Source organism: Rhineura floridana, chromosome 2, assembly GCF_030035675.1.
Source record: "Rhineura floridana isolate rRhiFlo1 chromosome 2, rRhiFlo1.hap2, whole genome shotgun sequence".
Classification (NCBI taxonomy): domain Eukaryota; kingdom Metazoa; phylum Chordata; class Lepidosauria; order Squamata; family Rhineuridae; genus Rhineura; species Rhineura floridana.
This window is the reverse complement of record NC_084481.1, coordinates 195301739-195319434: the sequence shown is the minus strand read 5'-3', so window position 1 is coordinate 195319434 and position 17696 is coordinate 195301739. Positions and strand designations below refer to the sequence as shown.

The following is a 17696-nucleotide window of genomic DNA, read 5'->3' as shown; positions in this document are numbered from 1 at the left end:
CAGGGTTGCATAGCGATATAGAAAGAAACTGTAATCTCTTGTAGCAGTTCCTCTGTTTTGGACATTGCCATCCTAATCATTAACATGGACATATAGCCTACAAATATTTTGCATTCCAGCATTCATGGGAGTGATTCAGCAATGATTTAATGTGCCTAGGCCTTAATTTGGAGTTCTTATTGCCTTTAAGTGGTTTTATAGGAAGGCATGACCTAGTTCAGGGATGTTTCCAACATGGCTAAACCTTCACTAACATAAGAGGTTCTAGATGATCCACTGGGTCTTTTCCAAACCCTGTGATTCAGTGAGGCTGGGAAGGGAGAAGAGTTTTTTTTCCTAAGAGTGCGGAAGGTAATATGAAGCAGATGTAAATGCCTGTGAAGAGTACTTTCATCTCACCATTGCCTCTGATGCACAGGCTTTACAACAGTCTTGTAAAGAAGCCCACAAAAATTACTAGCCTGCTAAGAAACTGGTCAGATGTGTTTCTATGCTGGCTGCCAAGGAAAAGAAGTAACTCCTCCACAGCCAGCATGGAAATGGAGGTCTACTCTGAGGCTAGACTAGTAAAAAAAAGAGAGGCTTCTATCAAGCAGACTGACAATGGAGGAACAGAGTGATTCTTCCCTCTTCTGCTGCAAGTCTGCTTGTTTTCCATACTAGTTGAAGAGGAAGAGGTTTCTTTCTTCCATGGCTAGCACGGAAACTGAGTGGACTGATGGTGGAAAGATGGAGAGCCCCATACTTCCTTCACTAACCTGCTTTCTCTCCTGCATGGAATTCCTGGTCCCTTTGGCCTACCATGTGAATTGCCAGATACAAGGCTACTTAACAGGATTTTGTAGTGTTTCAAAAACCTGTTAAACTCATTTGACCAGAGATAACAGTAGATGGATGAGAAGAAAAGCTATCATCTGTTCCCAGTCTGAAACTTATGGAACCCACTGGGGCAAGTCCATGCATTGCAAAGTGAATTGCCACATGGTTTTAAAATGAACAACTGCAGGTAGGTTTAGCAGGCAGCAGACCCAGTATGATTCATTTAGATTTTCAGTCTATATCAAGTTAGGGCAAATATGGTGCAACAACAATACAATGCCATCATGTGCTGATTTCCTTTCCTTTCACTTTTCATGGTGAGATGCAAACGCACTGGCAGGAGCACCAGATTGGCTCTGGCAATGCATTTGCACTGTACCCACCTCACTACCACCTTCACCTCCCCCTCCACCTTCTGGTGTGCAGCACCAGAATGACCGGCCAGAGATCTACTGAGTCCCACCGCACCATCACGTCATCTGCTGGATCCACTGCAGCAGGGCAAGTTCAAAGATTATAAAGTGTTCGTACATTATCATGAATAATAGACGTTTTGTACTGTTGATCCAGATTCTATGTATTGCATCTCCAAAGGGGTGTGTGTGAGCAACCCTCTTACCATCCCTTTTCTGAAAGTGCTGGTGAAAGATATCAACAACCCCATTCCTGCCACAAAAATGTTTTGTATTTGCTAATATTTTGGTTAAAATAACAGGTAGATAAATTAACTGAGGCACCAGCAATGACTACGCAAGACAAACTCAGTCAGATTTCTGGATGTCTGGGGATTAACTACAAGCCAATTTACATATGCACCAGAATCATAAGCTGGATGTCCCATTTTACACTGCAGATGCAGGGATAACATGTTTGAAAGTTCAACATACAGATCTCACTGCACATAGAAAACTAGTGTGTCAGGGAGAAAGCTTCTAGGCTAGCAACATCCTTAATGTGCTAATTTGCAGTGTGGATGGAATTTTATTATTATTCGCAGTAAAGTACTGATCTGTCACAAGAAGCCTGAAGTGGTACAGTCTAGCAAGAGCTGTGCCCTATCATTTTGCTGTGTGTGTTCATTTCCTATATGTTTCTATCTGACAAGAAAAAGAGAGCATCTTCATTTTTTATTTTAAAACGTATCTCCACTTATAATTCTAATTGCTATACTTCTTGAACCCTGTATTTTGAATAGGCAGCTCTGGCATGCCAGGAAGATTAATTTTACTTTGGACATTGCCTGTCATTGAAGACCAATTCCCACCCAGTTCCAGAAAAATAATATACACCATCAACCAAAATGGCCAATGAAGCAGAGCGAAAATTTCAGAGAGCAGCCATTCTGAAAATGTAAAAAAAAAAAAAAAAGGATAAAAATGAATAAATAAAGTTACATCTTAAAATTGTATTTTGAGACTGACAGTCCTTTACTGGACTAATGAGAATGTCTGAATGAAATGGGATCATTAGGCCCATCCACCAGCGCATAAGGAATGACATTTACATCTTATATGATCCAGTGGAAACAAACAAGTGTTGCCTTCAGTCACAGCCCTGCAGCCCTGTGTCACTTTGAGTAGAATTTAGCCTGACACCATGCCATCTTTCTGCTTACACATAGACACATCAGATCTGCAGAAGTGAAAAATTTGCAGCCCTGGAATAGAAAATGCATCTGTTCAAATGTGGTATTCCTCAAGAAGTGGAAATGGCATCCAAATCTGGAAAACCAAAGAATCCCTAAATTGTAAGAATTGTAACTGAAATATAAGAATGTGATCAGGAAAACTGAAAAGGGTCCTGAGAAGTGCCTACTTGCATATCTAAAGAAAAGAAAGAATGAAAGGAAAGAAGCAGACTTATAGAGTATCGGTATGGCCATTTGTCCCCCAAGATGTAAGATGAATTGTTCTGAACAATCAAGACATTTATTTATTTATTTATTATTTCAGTTTATATACTGCAAAACAGCCCAAGAGATACTCAATATCTGCCTTTCACAGATATGTATAATTCTCAGAGGGATACCTGAACTGTTATCTTTAGGCAACAAATTTAAGAAATCATTATACTGTGAAAACTCCATGGAAGCAGTTTGGGAACAAATGTGCACTGTAAAAGGTAATACATCACTAGATCAGCAGCATGATTAGAACTCAAACATGAAATATCTAAACCACTTACTCTGCAGCTTATCTCCAATATCACTCTTGATACCGGAGGATGGGACGGAAGCTAATATAAGCAAATTAATTAAAAGGTTGCAAAGGCAATCAGGAATATACACACCAATGAGTCTAATTTTGGCGCAGAGGAAATTGGTAGAGGATATAGTCAAAAAAAGAATGACTAAATATACAGATGAACAATACCCATTATTAGGGAGGAGGCAAGCATGATTGCTGTGAAGAGAAGCCATGCCTCAAAACTAACAGTATGTTTGAGGGTCAATAGGTGATTAAAAGTATATAGTGATTCTGCTAATCTTGTGAATGTAGCCAGGGTATCACACTGATGCAGCAACATAGGTTTGTGGTGACATGACAGAAACAAGAAGAGATGAGATATAGTAGCACTGCATAACATTGCTTCATGGTGGCACAGAACTAGATCAGATAGGGTCAAAACTGGGGATGGCACCCTTGTGCATCATCCTAAGGCCATTTCGATCTCCACTAAGCCCCTTTAGTGGGCTTAGTGAAACCTTATCTAAATATATTAGTCAGTTTCCAATACTCCAGCGGTGACCAAGAAATAGAACCCAGGATGGATCACCAGGAATGGAGTGCAGGGCTAGGCATCACATATATAGCAACCCTCAGTACAACCCTTTACTTTCCTCCTTAGAAAAAAATATCAGACATCTACGTATATGGGAGTAGCAAAAATTCTATAGTGGAGAATGACATTGCAAGAGGGCAAAGTTTGCTCTCTATCCAGTCCACATCCTCGGGCAGCTGCCAAAGTCTTGGCAGGGCCCAGTGGTGCTAGTGCCTGTCTTGGCTCAACTGACACTAATGCTTGTAGTGGCCTTCCTATTCATCCATTCCCACAATGTCAGAGTGATTGTAGCTGAGTCTGGGTCACTTACATTTCCTACAATGGCCCAAAGCACCAGAATGAAAGACATTTAAAATGGCCGGCAGTTCCCAGAGCCAGCTGCCAAGTAGACCCATGACCAGAAGGCATTGGCTGAGAGGGCCCACCGTGGGAGCCCTCAAACCTGTCTCTATCCTTGACAAAAGGGGCAGGGCTCTCACTAGCTGGATCTCACTGAAGGGATGCTCTCCAGGTATAGATACCAGAAGATTGGCATGTTGCTAATGTGCATTTGGGATCAGTAGTGGGTGGTGTTGCTCACCTGGCTTCCCAATGACAAGCTTTGCTGCCAGTTACTGAAAGGGGAGAGGGGTGAGGAGGCGGGGAGCGCAGCCAAGCTTCTGCCGCCATGCCCGCACCACACCATTGTTTATAGAATTCCTTACCAGGAAGTATAGCATTGGCCAATATTGTACTGAGTGAAAGATGAGAGTATAATAATAATTAGAGAAGTCAGGGATGCTTAAACTGTTAAGTTGCATGTTCAGTGCATTCATTTTAAATCTTAGCATATTCCAAATAGCTTGAAATTATGAGAATGGGTATACGCAAAGACTGGATATTTTGTTCCCTATGCTTGTGCAGAATCTGTTCTTGTTCTACAATTGAAGTCTCATAGTGGATTTGAGCTTGCCAACAGATGCTTCATTGGCTGAGCCACCCTTTGCATCTAGTATGGGTGATTCAATTGCTTATATTCAAGAAGGAAGACTTTTAAAAAAACTTTCGATTCATTTTTTTCTTTAAAAACAAGGCTGCTGCTCAGTATAAATTGCAATATGAAAAGCAAGTCAGTTTTACATATTGTTCATCTATAACTATATTCCACATTAAATATTGCTGCAGGTAAGATAATTATATTTAGAACATTGAATGGTTCAAGTGTATCTCAAGTGGTGCAAAAAATATTGCAATGTATGAAATAAATGAGGCATCTTAGAACCTGCAGATCTAATGTTTGGAGGGGGAAAGAGAACTCAATGGCTGATTTAGCTTAAGGAATGCTGATATTGGAAGATTTTGGAAACTGAACCTAATTATGCAAGGAAATGCCCCTGGGGGAAAAATATTTTCGTTGTCCCTGACTGAGATTAGTTAATGTCCTTAGGCATGAGGATTATTACTTTTTGTTGCTATAAATGTCCCCTGAAGGCAGTTTTTTCAGCCCGTAAAGTTGCATAAAATGATTGGTGTTAACATTCATATGAGCAAGCAAAATAAATAGGTTGTGCTTTGCTTCCATCAACAAGTGTCTGAATGTTTGCATTTATTTTTAAAAAAGATATTTATTTTAAAATCTCAGCCCTCAAAGCCCTTTACACAGCATTTACCAATCAATAAGACCCCAAATATTTTACATATATACAATGGAAAGCTCCATTTGACATGATGCAGATGGACCCATAACCTGATATATTTCACCAGCTTTCAGAAGCAAGGTTGTTTAAATGTATCTTATCTATTAAAAGTTCATATTTATATTTTATAAGGGAGAAGTTTCAACATTATACGGCTGTCTGTCTAAGTGAGCACATCACCTGATGGAACTGTCTGCTTAAGGAAGCAACAGGTGAAGTTACAAAAGGGCAACATCAAAAATTGCGGGAAGGGGCCTCTTCCATGGTGGCTTTGATTAGTTGGTCTTTTCTTTTTGAAGTCCTCACAGGGAAAAGTGGACAGAGACAAAAGCAGCTGTAGTGGAGATTCATAACGATAACCAAAGCAAAGAAATAAGGAGATCTGGAAGAAGTACGGCCAGTTAGGTGTCAGGAGCATAAGGTTAAAATAAGTAACTCACACACAAAAGAAAACAGAGAAAGAGGGGGAGGAAGGCAGAAACATAGCGTATTATGGGCCCAATCCACTGGAAGTTTCTCCTGCACAAGCTCTCTTGAAATGTGCTTGCATTTCTTGCAACAGGTTTTGTGCAAGAGAACGTTCAAGTGAATTGGGCCCTTACAGAATCAGAGTAATGACATTATGGAAATGGTTAAATCAATTAACAGGGCATAAAGGAGAAAAAGGGAGCGGATAAAGCAGCTGCAGAAAATAGTTTCCATTCCTACTGTAATTAAATGCAACAAGAATATTACTGATAAGATTGAAATGTAATTAAGGACATAATAAAAAGAAAGAAAAGGAGGGGGGAAGAGCAAAGGAAAAGGGAGATGGAAGTAAAGTTAAGTCACAAAATTGTATTGTTAAATCAAACCAGGGGAGAAAAAAGATAGAAAATTATTAAGTGGAAATGAAGATATTGCAATGAGGCTAAGTTACAGTAAATTCATGAACACCTGATTTCCCTCCAATTACTGTGACAGTCTAGGGTGCAAATGCTTAGCTGTTCCCACCCTGAGTCCCCATATGTCTAACAGCTGCCCTGTAACTGCTCATCTACCCCAACTTAGATTTGATAGAGAGGACCCTTCCCAACATTCTCTCTCCTACCCCATTACCTGTCGCAGGTTGCGTGTTACTTTAACGTCGTGCCAATGGTTGTCATTAAATTTGCCACTGACTGGCTCCACAATGGCCTCAAAAGCTCCGGACCCCAGGTTAATGATCAATGAGACCGCGCCGTCTTTCAGAGCCAGGTTGACATAATCAGCCGACTTGCCCGTGTGAAGGATAAGCCCATTGCGCTGCCACGTCTTGAAGGATAGTGTGATCTCATCACTGCTGCTCTGAATGGGGTTCTGGGAGAGGTCATAGCACAGGTATTCGGAGCCACGGAAGGTGGCTACATTCTCATCCCTTGCTGCATAAAGACAAAGAGAAAGATGTAGACATTTTGTGAGTCTTGTAATAATAAAACTCTTCAAAAATTCTCGATATTACACTTGTTCCATTGCAGCAGCCACTAAATTTACATAAGAACATAAGAAGAGCCTGCTGGATCAGGCCAGTGGCCCATCTAGTCCAGCATCCTGTTCTCACAGTGGCCAACCAGGTGCCTGGGGGAAGCCCGCAAGCAGGACCCGAGTGCAAGAACACTCTCCCCTCCTGAGGCTTCCAGCAACTGGTTTTCAGAAGCATGCTGCCTCTGACTAGGGTGGCAGAGCACAGCCATCATGGCTAGTAGCCATTGATAGCCCTGTCCTCCATGAATTTGTCTAATCTTCTTTTAAAGCCGTCGAAGCTGGTGGCCATTACTGCATCTTGTGGGAGCAAATTTCATAGTTTAACTATGCGCTGAGTAAAGAAGTACTTCCTTTTGTCTGTCCTGAATCTTCCAACATTCAGCTTCTTTGAATGTCCACAAGTTCTAGTATTATGAGAGAGGGAGAAGAACTTTTCTCTATCCACTTTCTCAATGCTTTGTTGCCTGTCTTGCAATATACATATAAAGAAATACCTGAAATGTCTACTTCTGGTACATAGGAAGTTGCCTTATTCCAAGTCAGACCATTGGTCCATGTAGCTCAGTATTAGCAACAACAGTCATCCACAACCTGGTGCTCTTGAGATATCATTGGACTTCAACTCCCATCAGCTCCAACCACCAAGGCCAATGGTCATAGATTATGGAAGTTATTGCCCAAAACATATGGAGAGCATTAGGTTGAGAAGGCTGATCCACACTGAGTGGAGATGGGTCTTCAGGGTTTCAGGGTTCAGCCCAACTTAAGATGCCAGTGATTGAACCTGGGACCTTTTGAATGAAAAGCATGTGCTCAACCAATGATGTAGGCCTTTCCACAAAGGTATGGCCCATCTTTCCTTCAGTGCAAGGCTTCATCTGGGAATTGTGAAACTGGGAAGACTGGCCCCATTCTTGTGAATGTACAGGATTGAGGGTTCTTACTTTTTCCTCTTGACATGTATCTATTCAGAGTCCATATATATTAGAGGTTAGCTCACCTAAGCTTGCTGGTTTCTAACAGCAGTTCCTTGAATAGGCAGATTTAATTATTGGAGACCCCACCCAAGGATTCTTGGGTCTTGGGAGGTATCAGGAAAATAAATGGCAAGTCACACAGCAGAATATTCTTAGAATATGCTATTACTCATGGCTTATACACTACAGCTATTCAATGCACTTTAGGTAGCCTTGGTCATCATATCAGAATCAAAAATAATATATCAGAAACAGGTATACTGCAGTATCCAATCAATATATAAAGTATAGAAACCTTAAACTTTAAAGTATAAAAGGATGAAGGTACAGAATATATTAGGTTACTCTGTTGCAAAAGACTGAGTCCAAGCTCAAAGTCCTACTAAGCCAGAGTTACAAAGCAGTTGGAAATATAAGCAATAATACTTCCGACCATCAGATGACATGGTTAGATGGCATGCAGGCTTCTTGCTTCAACCAGTGCTACAAAAGCACTGGTAAAGTATTGTTCACGACAGATGCTCTTGGAGGTCACTGATTCAAAGGGTCACCATAAGTTGTAATCGACTCGAAGGCACATAACAACAACAAAATACTGTTCAATCAGCCCTCCTTTTATAGAAGTGTTCAAGGTTATCTAGTGGTGTCCCCGGTGTCTGAGAACCATCTCTGACTAACATCTCTGTACACCATCCCTGTCCACCATCTCTAAGCATCATCTCTGATAACAAACTGAACTAGCTAACCTAGCTGGGAGGAAGGTGCAGTTTCCAGGCACTCCAAACAAGGTATCTCCCACTGTCTGCTGCTTCGACAGTATTATCATATGTTTTACAGAACAAAATGAGCATTGGCTGCCTGCCCAGAAATGGGGGGGGGGAGCAGAGGAGAAAAGTCTCCTTTTACTTTGGCCGTATTATGCTAAGAAAGGAGAACCTCAGACTTGAACATCCCATACACAACAACTAATACATACATTTTCAGGATTTTTAGAGGGAAAAATTATATTGAACATGGGATAGCCCACAACAAGGATTTCTTGCAGTCAGAGTGAGAATCATTCCACTTGATCAACAAGCCAAAGGTGTGTCACACATTTCCTTTGGTGCAGGAGGTTGTGATTTCTGCTTCTCTCAAAACATGATGAAATATGTGAATCCACCACAGTGCCCCATCTAGATATTAATCACAATTATCATCACCTACTCTGCACATTCTTTTGTTTAATGTTTGCTATACGTTTCATGGGACAAACCAATTTTTTCACCAAAGTGACAAATTTGTTCACTTTTATAAACAAATGGGAAAGGGAGGAATGGTCATCTGAGCCTCCTCAAGCAAACCATTCAGAGCTGACATTCAATGAACTCAAATCTCCAGAAGCCAATCTATGAAACTGGGATGCATCTTAACAATTTCCCTGTACAGTCTTCCAATACCATCTCCTTCAAAACACCAGTTCTTCTCAAAATGTGCAAACAAGGAAGATTATCAGAGTTTAATTTATTGTGAAGTCAGCATTGTCAATGGAATTGCCTAGCAGGTAGCTTAATGCGACTAATTCACTGCTTTTGACAAAATTGCTCTTAAGCCGCTAGTTTTTTTTAGTTGACTAATAACTAAAAATCAATTATCTTGACAGATTTGTCCCTGTTTTCATTCATTAATAAAGCAGCATAAAGCAAAGAAGCTTCAGCTATATTATCAAATAAGACTGAAAAAACAGAGGGGACAATTCAAGTTTTGGTAAGTGGGACAAAGAAAGGGCTTCCTGGCACTAGTACAAGAACACCAGCCCAAATGACCAAGGGGCAGTAGTGGATGGTGTGGTGGAGCCATGACCCTCACCTGAACTCTGTCCAGCTGAGTCACTGCAGCATACTGGGATGGGGAGAGGTGTGGCAACAAGGTCAGCAGGGTGTAAACACACCAGCAGGAGCATTGGGTTGGCTCCAGCTGTACATTTGCACCACACTGGCCTTTCTGCCATTGCACTCCTCCCCCTCTCCATGCCAGTATGCTGCAGTAACTCAGCCAAATGGAGGTCAGGTGAATGGTGTAGCCCCACCATGCTGTCCACTGTTGCGAAGGCATATATCCACTTGTAATGGATTTATTCTGGAGGAATCTGGTCATCATACTATGAACACCATGGGTTGGATCTTGACTAGTTGCACTTAGGTCACACTGACGTCTACAAGTTTTAATTTGGCCCACTGATTTTAGTGAGAACGAAGTGCAAATAACTTAGTCTGGATCTAAGCCCATAAATCTTAGTTTATCTCACCACATGGTAATTGGTATATGAAATACCGAGTGGCACAAAGCAGCCGAAGTTGGGCACATGAAATTTGCTGAAGGGCTAATAAAAAATTGTGTTTCCTTTAGTCTAATTTAGTATCAACATAGCTCAAGTCATTATCGTGGATCAGCAATCCACAAGAGAGGGGTTGACTGCAATATCTTAGGACCAATTCACAGATACATCTACAAGTCATTCAATAATTTGGAGATGGATGGGTGGGCATCAGGGCCGGATTAAGCTGAGGAGGGCCCCTAGGCTGATTGGTGTTTGGGGGGGCCCTTCTCCTCTTAGGCATGCATGCGTGCCATCAACCAAGATGGCGGCAGAGGCTTCAGCCCCTTAGGAAAACCTCGGCCACCATCTTGATTGATGGCAAACCGCAAAAAACAACAGAGAGAAAGGTAAGTGAAGCGGGGGGATGGCGGGCGGTTCAGAAGCTCTTGTCCCATGATCTGCGGCTCCTGTCTTGCTTCCGCGGATCGTGGAAGGAGAGCGGAGGGCCCTCTGTAGCTCCAGGGGCCCTCAGGCCAGTGCCCCATGGGCCCCCAAGAGCTACGGACCTCTAGGCTTCAGCCTACTAAGGCTAATGGATAATCCGGCCCTGGTGGGCATGCTAGCTTTCAGGATAACTTGTCTACTATTACTGATCTTTTCAATAAGGAACCCCAAAGATCTCCCAAAACACAGTATGAAAACCAGTGACCTAAAGCATCCCAAATGAGACTCCTTTTCACATTTTTTCTTGGAAATGTTTGACTTCTGTACAGGCATATATGCAGTTCAACACATCATCCATTACCAACAAGGAGGTACACTGGTTTGTATTAGCATGAAGTCATCTGCCCCAGAAGAATTGCTGACAATTACATTTCCGAGGCAGCCAGAGTCAAGAGCTTAGCAACATTCTCCTCGCCTCCTTTCTGCTACAGCAATTTCCTGGCCTAGTCACTTCTGATCCAAGGGAAGGAAATGTTTTACAATCAACTCAGACACATGCTCTATATACCTGCAGGTACTTCTGATCAAACAGCTGACATTTGAGGTCAGGTGTCAAATGGAGTCATTATGACTAAGATGTTTCCCCACAACCAAATTTTGTGAGGCACTGAGTATACATTAAAGGGTTGGGATGAGGGCACAACGAATACAATCTCGATGTTACAGTTTCAGTCGTTTATAGGGAATTTAAGTGAGTTATTCTATGCAAATGCCTAAATGAAAACTAAGTTATATATCTAAAGATTAAACTAGGGAAACCTTCACACCATTTGTTGTTGTTATGTGCCTTCAAGTCAACTATGACATGGAGACCCTATGAATCAGCGACCTCCAACAGCATCTGTCGTGACACCATAGAGTTATTAAATATTCTACAGAAGATACAATATTAATACAATATTAAACATGTACAATTACAAGTGCCACATAATTGTTTTGCACTTGCAAAGAATTGATTCTTCAGTGTGGCAGCATCTACAGTTTAAAACTTCTGGCCCACTTAGACAGGAACCTTCACTTTTGCTGTGCCTGCTAAAAACTTTTTTGCTTAAGCAAGACTACCTAGGCATGTAAATTTGATGTTTATTTTAATATGTAAACATAAACTGCTGATTTTACTTAAATTGTGTGTGTGGTGAGTTAAACTGGTTTTTAGCATCCAGTATTATTGGCAATTTTAATCTGCATTTTATATTTTATGGAAACTGCCTGGAGGTTTTGTTGATTAAGCAGTATATAAATATTGTTCCATAAATAAATATAAAAGGCTGCAATCCTATGCTTACTTAGCTGGGAGCAAACTTCATTAGAAACAGTGGGACTTGCTCTCAGCAAACCTATATAGGAGTCCATTATAAGTATGGATGGGCGAGAAATTCTATTCAGTTTACATTTAATGCCAAATTTATCAAATTCTCACTTTCCAAAACAATACAAGACCCAAAACACAGCCATTCTTTGAAATGTGCACCTATCCTAATTTTGCAATTCAGTTCTCAAACCAATCAATGTTTACAAAAATGCATATATTAAGGAAAATGTGTAAAAAAAATGAATCCATTCATGCTAAAATTATATTAGGAGAAAATGTTTGCAAAAATGTGTACGTTAGTCAAAATGCAGACAAAATGTGTTTTAGGAGAAATTTTCATTAAAATGCTGGAAAATTTTCATGAGGATTTTATTTTAAAAAAGGAATTGCTGCAGAAATGTGGAGAACTGAATTTAAGATTGGAAAAATGAGAACCAAAATTGACAGATCCTTCCATCCATAGCTGTAAGTGTGCATCCTGCAGTTGTTCATCTATCACATGGATTCCATTTCCAAACTCTCTCTAGACCTGACAAAATTACACTGGGGATGGGGAGAGGACGAGGTAAGGGACAGAGGTGCTCAGAGACCACATGGTTTCCAGATGTTCTTCCATCCAGGCAGTTTGCCCAGCCCCCCCCCAAATCTGGAACTGGCCCAGGTGTAAACTGAAGGCTGGAGCATTTCTATATGTAAAAGATTTGAATGTATTTTAAAAATTGCTTAATTAATTTTTAAAGTAATATTAAATAATAATATACTCATGGTATGACAATGACACTTTTTTTATAAAGGTATTCTGACATCTTAGATGAGAATTGGCATTTTCTACCTCATGTCTCTAATGCTCAGTCTGTCTTTTGGAAACACTGAGCTGATTATTTCAGAAATCTATCAACAATGACAGTAATCTTGTTCTTGAACAGCAATGGCTAGCTAATTTCAAATCTAGCAAGGTATAAAATACGGATCACAGGAGCAGAAGCTCAGAATCACAAGTGATATATTTATAAGCATTGTACTCTTTATTGGTCAAAATAAAGGAAGATACAGTCCATATATCTTCCACACAAGATCAGAAACAAAAAGGCACCAAGAGACCATTGCAGAAGAGGTATTTTCAATGTCTACATTTTAGGTACTAATCCTAGAAAGCACATGCCTTCTTTATACTAACAAAGTACTGGAATAGAATAGGTAATCTAATCCAATCCAAGGCAGGATACTCTGCACATTACCCCACATCAAAAAGATGAATCAACATAATCCCAACTACAGTAAACCCCACATAAAGAGCAGGTATGAAGCCACTCCGCCCATCAGACCCATTATAGTGTCATTTTGTAGCACACATACCCTGGGGCTATGTAAACCTTGCTGCTGCCACTTATCACCACCACTACCACCACCACCACCACCACTACTACTACTCCTCAATCCCCACCCCACCCCTCTGACCTTGGATTTAAAAAATTCCATAGAAAGTCCTGCAAGTTCTATTTATGTAAAAACATTTTTGTAGGAACACCTTTGACCTTAAGGGACAAGACACATGTGACTATCTCATAGCACTGTAGAATAGAACATGCCAAGTCACTCACACATAGGTTGGAATGTTTGGATGTGAGAATTCCACTCACTCTTCACACCTTTGACTCAGCATTCAGGGAGTTTCTAGTGGCACACAGAAGTGTGCCTCTTCTATGCTTGCAGAATGCAAGCACAATTAACTAATGAGCTATATATTGTTTACTATATCAGAAGGGAAGGCAGAATGATTTCGAATGAATGTACAGGAGGATATAATGCATACCGTGAAATTTATGAATCCTGAAAGTCAGTGATGCCACCTCCCTTATTTTATTCCAACTTCATCACAAGAAAACAGTGCTTGGAATTAGCCAGCATATTCATTTGTGCATGAGTGTGATGAATTAAAACTAATCATAATAAATCACACAGCATGACTTTTATAACAATTATTGTTTGCAATTTAATACAGATGGTGTCCAATGATCTAGCATAAGATCTGACTGTCTCTTGGCAACACAGACATACTGAAGACCTGATTCTTCAACATTACTAAAGACAAAGGGAACATTTGATTTATAAACCTTCCTTTCATCATACTGATTACAGGGGCATTTACAAGAGAATACCGAAACATCTACTATAAAACAGTTCTATAAATCAACAATTTAAGCACAATAGGTAGTATAATATATAACAATGTATATTGTTATATATAAAAGGGGAAACTCAGAAACAGCTCCTGGTCATATGTTGCCCTCTTCCAAAAGCCTGGATGAAAAATATGTGTCTTTAACCAGCATCAAAACTCAAGCAAGATTGGTGCTTCACCAGGGGGAGGGCATTCCAGAGATGGAGTGCCACCAAGAGAGGAATCTTTCTAGTACCAGTGCACCATGCAGTTCCCATGGCGGTGGGATGACAAGAGGGGCCTTCCCAGTTGATCTTAATAAAAAAGCAGGTTGGCACAGAGAAAGGTGTTCCTTAGATATTTGGAGCCCAAGTTGTTTAGGGCTTTATATGTCAATGTTAACACCTTGAACGGGGTTCAGAAGCATAAAGTCCACCAGTGCAGATTTTTCAGGACTGGTATCATGTGGTGCCATTACTATATGCTGCATTTCTATCCAGACAGCTGTCACAATCCACCAAGGGGTATGAGACTCCCATTAGTTTTTTTTTTTTTTTTTTTTTCAATAATTTTTATTCAGATTTTCATAAAACATACAAGACAAAATCATAAAACATTCAAAGACAAAAAACAAAATCAAAAATAGTTAAACAAAAAGAAAAAAAGAAAAAAAGAAAAAAAAAAAAAACAAAAATAAAAAATAAAGAGTAAAATATTGACTTCCCATTTGTCAAAGATCAAATCAGTTATAAGTCTATAATATATAGCAATCCTGTCTCTTAAGTCATATTATAAAATCACTTTCCTCCAGTAGTTATCTTACTTAATCATCAAATCTCATAAACATTACTTTATTCTTTCCACAAAAAGTCAAAGAGAGGTTTCAATTCTTTAAGAAATATATCTATCAATTTTTTTTTTCCAGATAAGCATATCGATTAATCCATCTCATTACTAATTATGATAATCTTATTGTCATAACCATAGTCAAAATAAACATTTCAATTAATCCATCACATCAGAATCTGTTAGGTTCAGTAATTTCAGTAGCCATTGTTCTATTATCTCTATTAGTTCCATTTTCCATCTTCCATCTTCAGTAGTCTTGTTAAGTCCAGTAATTTCAATATCCAATCTTCCATTATCAGTATTCCATAATAATCTTGCTGTCAAAGCCATAGTCATATAATAAGAGTCTGATGGGAATTACCTCTATCCCAAATATTTTCTTGCCATCCATTCTGAATAAGTTGCTGAAATACTGCTGTAAAATCATATCTCTGTTCTTTTTTTCAAAATACACTGGGTCATCTCTTAAAAGTTTTTCCATTGTCACATGGCTGCAGTTAATTCCATAGATTTTCTCTATATTGGGCTCCATCACATCATTCCAATCCAGAAGATAATCCATGCCATTGATAACTTTATCTCTAGAGTCTTCATTAATTTCTTCAGAGATAACATTGAGTTCCAAACAATAGATTTTATTTCTAAAGTCCATAGACTCCAAATCTTGTTCCTGTTCCACGTTGTTCCAATCTCCGGGATCTCCTCTCTCACAGGGACCCCTATTCCAGTCTCCAGGGTCTCCTCTCTCACAGGGACCCCTATTCCAATCTCCGGGGTCTCCTCTCTCACAGGGACCCCTTCCAGGGTCACCTCTCTCACAGGGACCCTTATATCTTTAATCTCCTGCTTCATTTTACTCAATTCAATTTTCGTTATCTCAATCTCATTCATTATTCTCTGAAACATAGTTATTTCCAGATTCTCAGCCACTTTCTTAATTGCCATTTTAAAAGAAAAATATAGGAAAACCACTTCTTATTTCAGCAACAATTGGGTTAATACTCCAAACTTGGTGACATCACAGTATAAACAAAGCAGACAGCCTTATCTCTCCAATAGTTAAGTAAACAAAATGCAGTTCCCAGGATCGAAGCAATTAATGGCAATCGTCAAGAAACAGATTCGTCAAAATAAAATAGACCAAAAAGAGAGTAGTCTCAAAACAGTATAATATTTTTCAAAATAAAAATCTGGAATAGAAATCCCTCTTCTGTGTGTATCTTTAGAATGCAAATCCAGGACAGCTTTTTGCAACAAAAACAGAGATAAGCTATTAATTAGTGCGTAGCAGAGAGAAGTTACGGCTCCCCAGTGAGATGTCAAAAACCGATCAATCTGGCAAATCTCTTTTAAACAGCAACAATTTAAGTCAAGTAAAAGAAAAATATAGAAAGAAGGGTGCTTGCCTGTTAGTGCGTTCTCTCTTAGAAGATAAGATGAACGTTCGCTTTAACAGATAGAGCTTGCTGTTGAAAATCCGTCCCACCTTCGTCGGCTGGACCTCGTCCCATAAATTAATGAGATCTGGTCGTCCCAACAAAAATAGGCTTTGAGGTTAATCTCTTCGTTTCTCCCTACCCGGGAGAAGTTTAATCAGTCAAAAAAAAAAGAAAAAACTGACTGATATATCTGAATAAGCTTCTTTTGAGGCAGGAGCCCGTCTCAAAAGCAGGCACAGGCTAAGTCACCCTTCCCGGAAGTCCGAGACTCCCATTAGTTTTAATGTGGTCTACAATTGTAGGAGTATAAAACATTGCCATCGGAGGTGAGACGAAGTTTAGCAAACTTAATTTGAATGCAGAGTATGAAAACCGGTGATCTGCACATAATTTGCCAGTAGTAATTTTTTACTCAGTTGACACGAAGCAGATGTGCATAAGCATAGCTTTGAAAGTAGGTTGTTTAGCACATGAGAAACATTTTAATATTTTACCATATTTATTAATATTACAGTAATTTAAATCCAGATCCTTAATCAGGAGAGAGAGAAAAGTTGCAATTGCATTGCTCTCTGGAAGAAACACAGTTTACATTAATACAGTTTAATGTCATTATCTGGAGATGAAGGGAATGCAGCATTTTCTCTCCTTAATGCACAGTCTGAGTCTAGATGGGGCCTGAAACTGCTTAAAAGTAGAGCTGTGTAGAAATGTATTAGTTAGCTTTAGAATATGGACTGTGAGCAGTCAGAAAAGGTGACAGCCTGGGAAAGAACAAAAGGAGGTCAAGCATCCCTTCCCAGTTAGATTATTAGGCACAGAGCTAGCAGGAGGTGAATGTGCTGATTCCTTTGAAATAGATAAGCTGAGGATGCCTTATCTGTACGTTATGACTACAGTAGTGAAGACCATGAGATTCTGTATTAAACAACTAGAGAGTATTCTATGAGGTGGCAGAGTCATTTGTTGTTGTTGTGTGCCTTCAAGTCAAGTACGACTTATGGCGACCCTATGAATGTGACCTCCAAGAGCATCTGTCATGAACCACCCTGTTCAGAGCTTGTAAGTTCAGGTCCGTAGCTTCCCTTATGGAATCAATCCATCTCTTGTTTGGTCATCTTCTTTTTCTGCTCCCTTCTGTTTTTCCCAGCATTATTGTCTTTTCTAGTGAATCATGTCTTCTCATTATGTGTCCAAAGTATGATGACCTCAGTTTCATCATTTTAGCTTCTAGTGACAGTTCTGGTTTAATTTGTTCTAACACCCAATTATTTGTCTTTTACAATACTAGAAATGGCCTATGACAACCATTTCACAGCCTATAAAGGAAACACATGGGGAGAGACAGAGAGAGAGGAGACACAGAGACAGGAGAC

At 39.8% G+C, this 17696-nt stretch overlaps 1 protein-coding gene across 1 annotated transcript in view; it reads right to left on the bottom strand.

The window, feature by feature from the left end:
- The window catches only part of NRXN3 (neurexin 3), a 1913991-nt gene that overhangs the window by 1416510 nt on the left and 479785 nt on the right, over window positions 1–17696 (bottom strand). The window contains exon 5 of the mRNA XM_061611873.1: window positions 6375–6676. Coding sequence (XP_061467857.1) covers window positions 6375–6676 — 302 coding nt within the window. The remainder of the gene's footprint in view (window positions 1–6374; window positions 6677–17696) is intronic.